Source organism: Aythya ferina (assembly GCF_964211825.1).
Source record: "Aythya ferina genome assembly, chromosome: Z".
NCBI lineage: Eukaryota > Metazoa > Chordata > Aves > Anseriformes > Anatidae > Aythya > Aythya ferina.
This window is the reverse complement of record NC_140299.1, coordinates 30,306,552-30,319,300: the sequence shown is the minus strand read 5'-3', so window position 1 is coordinate 30,319,300 and position 12,749 is coordinate 30,306,552. Positions and strand designations below refer to the sequence as shown.

At 41.2% G+C, this 12,749-nt stretch overlaps 1 protein-coding gene across 3 annotated transcripts in view; it reads left to right on the top strand.

Moving 5' to 3' along the window:
• BRD10 (bromodomain containing 10) overlaps window positions 1–12,265 on the top strand; it is a 59,957-nt gene extending 47,692 nt beyond the window's left edge. For all 3 annotated transcript variants that reach the window (XM_084505284.1, XM_084505283.1, XM_084505285.1), the window contains 3 exons: window positions 598–713; window positions 4,464–4,651; window positions 8,058–12,265. In XM_084505284.1, the coding sequence (XP_084361410.1) occupies window positions 598–713; window positions 4,464–4,651; window positions 8,058–11,689 (3,936 nt within the window). In that variant the 3' untranslated portion in view covers window positions 11,690–12,265. The remainder of the gene's footprint in view (window positions 1–597; window positions 714–4,463; window positions 4,652–8,057) is intronic.
• The last annotated feature ends 484 nt before the right edge of the window (window positions 12,266–12,749 follow it).

Sequence of the window (12,749 nt, the reverse complement as noted above, 5' to 3'; positions counted from 1 at the left end):
GTCCATAGCCTGCTGTTCCATTAACAACCAAGTTGCAGTACATTTCTATTAAAAATTCTTTAATCTAAAACTTTGAATAAATTGAAAAATTATATTGCAAAAACTGTGATTTTTCTCCCTGAAATTTGTAGTAAATTGTTTTTGCAAATAATAATATAAATTGTATCATTTGCTTTAAATGAAATTATTCTAAGATTTCCTGTAGGAATTTTGTTTCTACCTACTAAAAATGTAAATACATTTTTGGTATGAAATAGACTAATACATTTGTTAGTTACCAGCATAAGTGAATTTAAAAACTTAGTGTTTTTTTAAGATTCTGCTTTGATTTTAAGTTTTGGCTATAAAAAACTAACATCTTTACAGTATTACTTTCTTAACTAGTATATTGTCTCTCTGTACCATAAAAACGTGGAAATACTCATTCATCTTACATATGCTAGGGGTAGATAGACTGAGTGAAACTCACTAACATTTTCTTTCAGTTGTTTTCTTTCTATGTTGTATTAACATGTACCATGATTACTGTAGGATTAATACACGAAAACAAGATTCAAGTCTAATGCAATGATAAATAAATGGTGTTTATGTTTTCAGGGAAGATGGTACCACCGGAAGCAAGCAGTAAAGGAATTGCATGGTACGTTGATACGACTGCTTAATGAACTGTTACCATGGGAACCAAAGCTTATGAAAGCATTTCAAAGGAACAGGTAATTAGCTGCTCTTTTTTTAACAATAGTGCATGGGATGTGAAACAGAACAAAGTGAATCTTTTTAAAGCTAATCAATATTAGTTTGCTTCTCAAATAAACTAAGTGAATATATTTTGAAGATAGGAGGGAGGCATTGTCAATGCTTTAGATGAAAGGATTATTTTATGTTCCAGACTAAGTGTCTCTAAGTAAAGTTTAACTCCTAATATTTTTTTTTTCTCTAAAATGGTCTAGAATCCTTAAGTATGCCTATCTCAATAGTTGTACCACAATCCAACTAGGATTTTTATTGCTGTTTATTTGGCTAAATGATTCTGAAAACCTGTATCTACATAACTGGACCAGGACTTCTTATGACACTTTAAGTCTGACTGCATACTGTCTAAAGCTACCAAAATAGGTTGCTTTTGAATTCTCCACAAAGCAATTCAAGTCAATTCTTAAAACATGGTTGTAGCCCTGTGAATTTAGAATGCATCTAGAATTATATGTCAGTGTAGCAGAGGCAGATAAGTAAAGGTGTTAACAGCAGCGAAGATTCTTTGAGATCTAGCACCCATACTCTAAGCCCTGTGGAGATCTGATACTGATTTTATAATGTCATTTGGTATTGAAGATTGGTGCCACTTCTCTGTTATAGTTACAGGTGTTGACCTACAGACGACAGGTGTTGCCCTGTATACAGGGCAACATGTATACATGTTGTCTGTTTTGCCACATAGACACTGAAAGAGTAAATATGAGTGTGTGTTGAATTTTAGATAAAGTTAGGCTGCTGCTTATACGTTGAGTGTGAAGAAAGCAACTTATATAGTTACATGGTGCAGAATTAATTCTGAAAAGCATAAAATATACGACATGAAAAAGAAACAAAACATATAACACCAATGACAGTAAGAGGTGGTTCCTTAGTAGGTCACTTTATGGGTATCATTCATGAATGAAAAACCTTATTTCCTTATTTGGAAATTTAGGATATTTTTGAACACTTCACTTTAAACAATAGACCAAAGTACAAGTTCTACTCATTTCTATTCTTTTCTGTTTGAGTTTCTATTCATTTTTGTCGCTGTTCTTCCTGTCTGTAGCAACTCAGACTCATTTTGGAAAGTGACAGGTATACTGGTAGAAGGAATTTCAGTTTCCAGTATATTGGCTCTCTGGTTTATCCTTTATGTATATTATCCTTTATGTAAATTCTGCTGTAGATTACTAGTTTTTCTTTATTAACTGTGGTGCTTATGGAAGTGGCTCCATAGTGTAAAGTGTCATCACAGAAGTACTGTGTATGAGGGAGGCCTAATGTGAGGGGTTTTACTCATATTGGTGGTGATTTTACTCATGCAGCTGAGGTCTGGCATATATGTGCTGGTAGCTAAAGAAGCATGCATTTCAAGTAGAGGATAGTTTTTGAGGTGAATTTGTATTTCTCATATGTAAGCTCTGTATTGTAACCACAATTTCTGCAGCAATACTAGCCTTGGCATATTTGTGGCAGAACTTCTTGGACAGACTCACTGTACACCAGGGAAAGCTCAAGCTGAAAAACAGTCTTTACAAACTGGGGGTAAAAGAGAGAGAGAGATGTATGGGGGGATTCTATATCAGTGTCTCTCTCGAGTTCAGTATGCAGCTGCTAGTCAGCTGTGTAGTACCAACGACAGTGGTAAAAAAAAAGGTGTCATGAAAGGGAAAAAGCAATTGAGTGAAGACTGCTTATGATAATGTAAGCAGCAGCACCATCACAGCTCTAGCTACAGTTGTAGTGTCCAAAGGGCATGTCAGCCAGTTAACTTCTAATTGAATCACAGTGTTGGCCTGCTAGGTTTTCAATTGCTGGGCAGTGCTCTTTTCAGCACTGCAAGGCATCAATATGGATTAAGAGTCTGGAGTTTTTCTTCCTTCGTTTTTGTTGTCTTTAATTAATAGAAGTACTCTTTATGACTGAAATGCTATTTTCCCCTTCTGAGGTACTCTATTCCTTTCAAAATTGTAGAGTGTAGTGTTGAATGGTATTTGAATAGCAGCAAGGTTTAAAAGGAAAAGTCACTTGTACCTACTGATCGGATTTGTTTACTGGCACCATGCCATAACTTCTGCTGAAGAAAAGAAGGAAATTCCCATTCAGAAATGTTAATACATGTTAATACAGTACTGTTTGCCTAGTGTCCTGCTGTAGTTCCCCAGTGTCCTTCTGTAGTTCTTCCACACCTAGACTTAAAGCTCAAAATCGTAATGGTAGAGTTAATGAAGTATCACTGCACTACATCTTCACACAGTCTTCAATGTTGTTTTCGCTCAGTGAGAGTGTCAAAGCTGAGAGCACACAGATAGGTCTTACCGCTCCTGATGAACCTCACCTGGCTCTCCATCTGCATCCCATGTCCGCGGGCCCAGGACCCCAATTTCAGGTCATTATGCAGCCGTCAACCTCTGCCATACAAATGTTAGTTTCCAGCTCAGCTATAGCACTGCCCCTGTCTGGTTATGGGTCTTGCAGATCTTGGCTGACCCACAGGCTGAGCTCAGTCCTGTATCATGATTGGGCCCAACAATGACTGGATTGGGTCTAACCCTGGTGGCCATCACTGGGTCTGATCCTGACCTGAAGCTGTGAATTGACTTCCCAGCTCGACCTCAGACCTGCCTCATCACCAGGAACTTGCCTGTTGATTTGGGCTCTTGGCTGAAAACAGATACCATCTCCAGGCCTGCTCTGTACTCCCACTCAGGGGCAGTGGGATGATGTCCTGGCTTGTGAGTCTTCTGCCCTACCATCTTCAGTACTCAGTTCAGCTCCTCCCTTCCCATCCCTTTGGCGACAGCTAGTCATTGCTGCACTTGGTGCAAAAAAATATGTTTTTAACCTATAAGAATGGGTAAAATTAAGGTATTATTCTTACTGTGACGAAGGCTTGAGTTTAGGTCCAGACTGGATTCTAGATTCTGTTCTACACGAGGTGTTAATTGCTATCACCTTATTCTTTTGCTAATTAATACTCCTGAATATTTTGTTGGTTACCACAAGCTGAATCATGCAGTTCACTATATTTGTATGCTAAAATATCCCTCGATCTCATCTAAACAATGGCATAGAAGAAGGGACAATGCAAATATGCAGCAGTTGAGGAGTGTCAAGTGTGCTATAAAATGGATGTGTTTCTGAAGAGTGCTCAAGTGAGTAAAGCAGCTGTGCAATTCCATCACATGCACGTTCTTAGTGGAGTGTGAACGTGTGGAAATGACAGTGGCAGCTGTTCTAATGGCCCAGAGAATAAAAAGTCCTCTTGAAGGAGAAAGGTACGTTAAGGTCCCGTAGCTGGGCCAGAAGCACGATGCATTCAAAAAAACAAAATTTACTTAATTCTCGAGTTGACACAGTTTTCAGAGGAAGGAGTAGACTTGTTACAGCTAATATTCAAGTTCATACAGATACGTTTGTCACAGTGCAAACTGAAGTAAGAAGCAGAAAATGAATGCAGTTCAACACTGACAGACATAATTGACTCAGTCTTTTTGCTTATAGTTAGAGGACTTAATGGCATACAATTCATTTTTTTTGGTGAGGAAAGAAGTATTACTGTTACTTCATGTTTATGGGGCTTAGAGACTTGCAGTGCTACCCTGAAAAATTTTGAAGGACACAGGCAATTAGTTCTACACCAACTACTGTAGCAGCAAATACAAACAAAAGAATGTTAAAAGAAAGTGGTATTCTTTGGTAAAGTTAGTTTTGTTACTTTCAAGGTCTAGATTGAAGAAGGACTACGATGACTTTAAAAGACATCCAGACCATGATAAATTTACCAGAGAATTGTGGAGTAATGATGAAAGTGAGGTTGATGCTGGCAAAGATTCTTTTGCAATAGTAAGCAGTAAATCTTCAGAGTCTGCAGAACATGTGGAAATTCCCAGAAAAGATCACCCAGACAATGGTAAGCATTTAATGGAATTTGATAGCCTGAACTTGATCCATGACCTGAATCAAGTTGATTAAGGAAATGAATTTCTCTATGTGAGGTTGCATCATAGTTTTTACCTCAGCTACCATTTTGTTAATATTAAAATAGATTTAGACATACATCTGATAGGTGTAGGCTAGAGGGGGGCAGAATATGACCAATCTGAGAGTTCTTATTCATGCAAGCTTTTGCCATTTTTAATGCTGAATCATTTCTGTGATCACATAATGTGCCTGCTCAGAATTTAACTTTGTGGTAGATTGACCTTGGCTGGCTACCAGATACCCACCCAGCTGCCCTGTCATTCCCTGTCCTTGGCGGGACAGAGAAGAAAGTAAGATGGGAAAAGATAAAGATTGGTCGAGATAAAGACAGGGAAATCATTTACTAATTAGTGTCACACACAAAACAGACTCAATGTAGGGAGAATTAATTTAATTGATTGCCAATTCAAGTAGGATGGTCAGAAACAAAGACAAAAACTAAACCACTTTCTCCCTACCCAGGCTGAACTTTACACCATTCCCAACTCCTCCACTTCCTCCCTGCACTGAGTGGCATGAGGTGGGTGGGGAATGGGGGTTGTGGTCAATTCATAGCAGTTTCTCTCTGCTGCTTCTTCATCTTCACACCTTTCCCCAGCTCTAGCATGGGTTGCTGCTGTAGGCAGCAGTCCTTCAAGAACTGCTCCAGTGTGGGTCCACAGGCAACAGTCCTTCAGAGTAAGACTGTTCCAGCATCAGTGTTCTTCTCCACAGCCCCTGGTACCTGTGAGGAGCCTGCTCCAGGTACCTGTGAGGAGCCAGTAGGCACTTCATAGCCTGCAACTTCTTTCAGACTGTGTACACCTGCTGTGGTGTATGGTTCTCCATGCTCTGCAGTGTGGATATCTGCTCCAGCATGATCCTGTCCACGAACTGCAGGAAAATATCAGTTCCATGCCTGCACCATCTCCTTCCCCTCCTTCTCTGAGCTTGGTGTCTGCAGGATCAGTTGTTTCTCAGACATTGTTTTCTCACTTCTCTCTCACACACTCTGATGCGAAAGTTTTCACATTTTCTTAAATACACTTTCCCAGTGGTGCCCCCAGCCTGACTGATGGGCTTAGTTGTGTCTTGCTGTGGGTCCATTTTGAAGCTACCTGGATCCAATTGTGTTTGGCACAGGGGCAGCCCCTGGTCGTTTCTCTGTGAAGCCAGCCGTGCAGCTCTCCCATTGCCAACACTTCACTGTGTAAAACCAATATAAAACTAAATTGGAAACAACTTGTTTAAAGAAAAGATTAAGTAAGGCTGACTAACAGTCATCACTTCAGAGACTGCTCTTCAGAGTTGTCATGACAAATGCTTATTTATAAGGTTTAGGAACAGAGCCACCTCCTTCAGCAACCCCAGCCCAGGAGTCCTTACCAGGCCACTGAAGCCCAGCTTAGTATTCCCAGGGGCCCGGGGTCTCTGATCAGGCTGAGGGGTGCAGCTACCGCTGTCCTTTAGCAGGTTCAGCCAGTGGCGAAGCTGAGCACACATCCCAGAGATGCACATGCACACAACACTGTCACACATACACACATACACACATGCACACAGTGACACAGCCTGTCACGCAGGCTGCCACAGACAAGGTGCTGCCTTCAGCACCTGTGTTAAAGTCTGGCATAAAACATAATCAGACAGCTGAGTCCACTTTCCTTTTTGTCTGCTAGAGATAGAAACCCACTGGTGAAGGTGCACACACAACACTCTCTAGGTTCACAAGCATGTGCAGATCTTCTCAGTACTAGGGTGGCCCTCTCTGTCCACCTGGTACCCCTGCCCAGATCCCATGCTCCTTTACTTGCTTCACACATCCCCCCTACTCACTGCCTCGTCCAGCTTGGTGCTTGCTGCAAACACAAAGCACTAACACCCTCATCCCACAGGCACTCCACACTTGCAAATTCCCCTGGATGTACCAGCACAAACTGTCCACCCACCTGATACCCCAACTGGGACCTCAGGCTCCCCTACCCTACAGCTAGTCCAGCCTGAAGTTTGCCAGTGAATTACATGTGCACACCCCTACACGCACCCAGTCTGGGGAAGGTGAAGAGCCTTGGGCCCTCTTTTCCAGAGGCTGGCAGCAGGCAGACTATCTGTGACCCCCCCCTACTTCTCCAGTGGGCAGTGCTGAGTCCCTCGTTCACACCAGTCCCCCCAGTAGCTGGTTTCAGGATGCACACACCATTCCCACCCCAGGCAGAGACACCCTGCCACATACACTACAGTAGCTGGCACTGCAGGCCAGGAGCACCTACACCCACAGTCTGACTCCTGTAGTTAGCCCCCAGTCTATCACTCCAGTGTCCCCAGTAGCTGGCACTGCAGGTACAAAGTCTGCAAAACACTTCCTAGATCCAGGGGGCTGAGGCCCCTCCAGCTATTGATGGTCAGGCCCCCACCCACCCCAGTAGCTGACACTGAGTCAGGGGCACCTACTGCCCTGTTTGGTGCTGGCACCAAGATTTCACTCACAAACACAGGTCTCACCAGTAGCTAGCACTCATTCCTTGTAGCACAGACACACACATGGATGGGGTGTGAGATTACACAGAGAGATCATTAGGAAAATATTTAATAAGAAGTTAAAAGACTGTGATGACCATACGGAGCACTTAGCCAGAAGAGAGTTCTGTCTGGCCCTGTTTTACGTGTGATGAGCTTCTTCTATTCCCTTTTCTGCCCACCCTTGCACCCCCACCCCATCTTTGTTACTTGCAGCTGCCCCTCACCTTAAATATCCCTTCATGAATTTGTCTAGCTCTACTGAATCCCACACTCCAGCTCTCTGTCCATGATCCCCCTGGTTTACAGTCTGACCAGCTGCGAAGTCCATGAAGTCCTTTTTTTCCTGAAAGTGGCACTTGTAGTTTCTTGCATAGCCCATCAGTTGATGGGACCAGTGATATTGTTTCTTGTCATTGTCTCCATGTCTGTTTTTTTAGATCTGTGCCTCCATATATTTTGTTTCTGATCCCCCCTTTTTCCATTAGTGTCCCAACTGGCCAGCTCCCTGATTAGGTAACTTTGCCTGAATCAATTCTCACGTGCCCTCATCAATTAGGATGTCTGACCAGGTTTAGTTTTCCTCAGTTTCCCCCATGCTGATCAGGTTTCTGTCCCTATACATTCTTGTTTATGGCTTCCTTCTTTTCTTGTTATCCCCTTTTTGCATTGAAAAAGGTCGTTGACCAGATGCCCTTAAAAGAGCAGACATTCTCCTTCCCCATAGCCTTACACTTACAAACTAGCATTTTACCTTTTGCTAAACACTATCAAATTGTTGTGTAGAGATACCAATTGCAAACTTGTAAAACACCGTTTCTGTTTTAATGTCCTTGCAGATGAAATGAAACTACTAGAGATGAATTTACCTGCAGGAAAAAGCAGACTTCTGAAAAAAGAATCAACTTCTAAAGAAATACAGAAGACACTGCCCAAATCTGTTAAACGACAGTCCAAGCAAAACTGTTGTCTGGATCAAAGCACTAATGAGCTTTCACCAAGGAAGAAAGCTAAACTAAGCACTAGTGAGGCTGCGGTCCAGAGTTCAGAAAGTAGCCTACAGACAGACAGTTGTTTGACTGAGCTGAAACAAATTGAAGGGTCACCTCCAGAATCATTTTCCTTGACAGATCCTGCAACATCAGTGTCAAGCTTTCTGAAAGGGACCAAACCCATCCAGGCCTTGCTTGCCAAGAATATTGGGAACAAAGTGACCTTAACAAATCAGGTGTCACCTTCACCAGGCATAAATGTACCTACTTCTGAAAAGCCAGTTTTATCACCTGTCGAATCATCACTGACAAAACCAGCATTGCCCTGTCAGACCAATTCAAAGACTCCTTTACAAATGGTATACAAAATGCCAAATGGTCATTGTGTACCAATAGACCTTAACAACAGCTCCGTGAAAATTCAAATGCAACCCATGATTGACCCTAAAACTGGAGAAAAAGTCATGCAACAAGTTCTTATTTTACCTAAGAATTTTCTTATTCAACAGAAAGAAGGAAAAATTGTGTCCAAGGACATGAATTCACTACAACAAAAGACTTCTGAGCTGCACTGTGCAACTTTACCAGAAATAACAAATGTCAGTGTTTCTTTAACACCTGTACTGGTAACAGCACCGGCAAATGCTGTCACTCACTCACCAAATACAATTTTTAACAAGAATACCACCAACTTGTCACAAGGGACTGGTCCCAAGAACAGCACACAAACATTGCCTGGTATAACTTCAGCAGGTAACTTATTATCAACAGTTAAGGTTTGCCAAACGGAAACTGACAAAATCAAGACTACAGTTTCAACTACCACATTCCCTGTGTCTTTGACTTCACCTACTATTTCCACAGCTAGTCAGTCTTTGATATCAGCAACAACATTAAGTACATCCACAAACACTGCTTCTGCCTTGCATTGTCTTGCCTCACAGCAGACAACTGAATCCTTTGAAACTAGGCAAGAATTGAAGACCGTGTGTATTAGAGAATCACAATCTATTCTGGTCACAACACGAGGTGGAAACACAGGAATTGTAAAAGTACAGACAAACCCAGACCAGATTTCATCTACTAGTATATCTTCTAGTTCAGTTTTCACATATGCACCTCAATTTCAGGCCTTTTTGGTGCCAAAAACTACAGCATTACCATCTTCTACTCTTTCATCTGTAGCAACAGCCACATCTGGTCTCCCACATTTTGGACAAACATGTGTTTCTGGATTTACCCCCGCAACAGCTTCTTCTGTTAACATTCCATCTTTCCCAGTTGATTTTAACCAGGAGAAAAATATCAAATTCACAGTACAGCAGCCTGCTGTTGGGGGCACTTTGGGTCAAGTAACAGAGAACACCAGCCAAGTGTGTCCTTTGTCCTGCATTTCATCAGCTGGCAGTTCAACATCAGCAACTCCAAAAAGTCCTGCTATTGTGACTAGTGTTGGACAAAATAGCACCGTCATAACTCCAAATTCTTCCATGCAGCAACAAGGTGATGCTAAAACTAAAACAAATACTGTTATACAATATGAATCTAGTTCTAGTTCAGCAACAAATGGGGATTTAATCAGTGGTACTCCAGTCCAGAAACTTACCTTAGTCACAAATCCACCTATTTTATCCCCCTGTGGGGCATCAGGAGTCAATGTTATACCTTCTCTAACATCCACTGGTATCAGTGCTCAGAAATTAGTTTTCATTAATACTCAAATTCCCAATGGCCCATCAGTTACCAATTTAGTTGCAGAGTCTCTGAAACATAACCTTCCTTCTTCCCTCAGCAAAACCTTTGATAAGACCACAGAGCAACCACAGTTGGTTCTGATCCCGACTACAATAGGAGCACCAATAAGAATACATTCATCACCAACTATTGCTCAAGTAAAAGATGTGAAAATTGGACTAAATATAGGCCAAACCATTGTAAATACTAAAGGCAATGCACAGCAGACTCCACCAGTTAATCTATTGCACTCTGCCATTTCTAAGGGAGAAGACAAAAAGAGCATGGGCTTGGCTTTATCTGTGACAAGTAATAGTAGTTTGGTTCCTGTGTGTTCAAGTTTTGTGAGTCAAAGTGCTGTGTCAGTTAATGAATCTGTGTGTGTTGCAGCAAAAACTGCAAATTCCTTTTCAGTAACAACAGCAAATGTAAGTGCAGAATCTGTTTCAGTAACACCGAGTGGGACTTCTTCTGGGACACGGCCTACTGTCTTGATTGGTGGAAATGATCCCTCAAGAATAAGGCCAATTCTGGGTAATCGACTGTGTACAGCAAATATTGGAAATACTGTGGGTATATCAACTGTGAAAACAGGACATCTTGCTTCATCTGTGCTGATTTCAACAACTCAGCCAGTGGTATCTCCTCAAAACTTAACACCTACTTTGCAGTTTCCAGTCATCAGCTTGTCTGGATCTGTAGCCACCCCGCAGAAAGTGTTACATACAATTCCTCGTTTGGCGGCAGTTTCAGCTCCTCCTCCAGTAGCAAAAAGCCAGCTGCCCACACTACTTCAGTTCCAGTCACCTGGAGTTTCAGCTGCTGTGCCAAGTAATGCAGGTATTCATAAACCTCAAAGTGTGTTGACCACTGCACCTGCAAATACAGGTAAAGTCATAACTTTTCCTACGTTGTCATCACTACAGTGCCAGCAGGTGCCTCTCTGTATAGAGAAACAAAGTCATGCTTATACTTCCACCATTCAGATGTGTGCGGCTTCACCAGCTGTAACGAGCAAGGCAGGTCAGCCGAATGAACCTAGCATTCAACAGAAAATAGTCATTAACACCTGTATGCCTTTGGCACCCGGAACTCAGATAATGATTAATGGTACTTGTTTTGTTGTGCCACCACAAGGCCTTGGAGCTGGCAGCCATGTTCTTCTTCTGTCTTACAATACAAAACAGACTCCTCCTTTAAATATTAACCATGGCCAAGAGGCTCAAGGTATACCAATTGTTAATTCAATAACCTCGAAAATCATGCTAGCACCAAGTAATTCACTAAGTTTGCAAACATCAAAACATCCTTTGAAAAACTCTACAAAAATTGTGAACTCTTTTGGGTCTGCAGATGCTTTACCCATTGTTCATGCAACACCACAGGTATTAGCTACTCCAGCTAGTTCATGTACTCCACTGTCCACAACAACACTGTCTGTGTCTTCGGTGATAAAATCTCCTGCTAATGTTCTAGCTCCATCTGCTGCAGTTTCTGCTGTTCATCCTCCAAATTCTCATTTACCAAGCAACACTTCAGTGTTTCATTTGGACACTTCTATCAAAAAACTCTTGGTTAGTCCAGAGGGAGCCATTCTGAATGCTATAAATACTTCAGCGTCAAAAGGTTCTTCAGTGTCTTCATCACTGCCTCCTGTGGTTGTGTCCACAAGCAGAAATCCTACCACTGTCTTCCCAACATCTCAATCATCTTGCCTTGATAAACCTGACAAAGCTGCATCCTAAATTTAGAGCAAATGAGCCACTTTGAAATTGCGGGGCATTCTTGACTTTGGAAGTTATAACTGTTGAATAATTTCTTACATTGTTCAAAACAGTTGATTACTCAAAATTACTCAAGATTACAATTCTTTACAGTTTACCTATGGGGATAAGAAGAAAAAAATATATTTAGTTTGTCAGAGAATTGTTTAGTAAAAAGGTCAGAAATGACCAATGATTTCATTAAACAGTTTTGAAAAATCTAGCTTTTTGCACATGTTCCATCTTACAGTATGGACTGTTTGGCAGTGTGTTTATGACAGTATGTGTCTTCTTTTTATTTGTCAAATTTATTTTTGATTTGTTTCTGTAAAAAATATTTATGCATTGTAAAAAATGCAGTCTGTTATAGAATTGTACATATTCACGAATTCCTAACAATCTGTACTAAACTGTATGTACAAAGAACTATGCTGTCTTATTTATGTTTTGTTTACATAATGTATAGTTTTTTAAGTATTTTAGTAACTTTGGACCAGTGTACTGTTTAGCAGCAATGCAGAAGAATCTGCATATAATAAATCAAGTTGCTGTACTGCATTGTGTTGGCAATAGTTTAAAATGTGTCTATCTGTTAAACTATGGCAGAACACACACACATATATATGTGTGTCACATCTTCCTAATGCAGATGCATCTCAGTTTTTGGAATATGGTCGAGTGAAATTATTTAATATCTTCTGCTCTTCTGTGTGGCTTGCATTTCACATGGCTTGGTGGGAGTTGGAAGGATGGCCATCTTGTTGATCCACCAGGCACAGAGAAGCATAGCCCATACTTCATCCGTTCCTGATAAATGTTTGATTAAATTGCCTAAAATCTCCAATGAACGGGTAAGGCTAGAAATGGTTTCACAGATGGCAGCCTAAATCACACTGCTGTTCAAGACTACCTTGTTTTATGTAGAGCTCGTGGATTTCTTGAAAATTCATTGTCATTTTTGCAACCTTGTGTTAATTTTCTTATATGTAAGAAGCCCCCTTATGGGTCTTCTTCAGTCTAGTCAAACCACCCATTTTTTTCA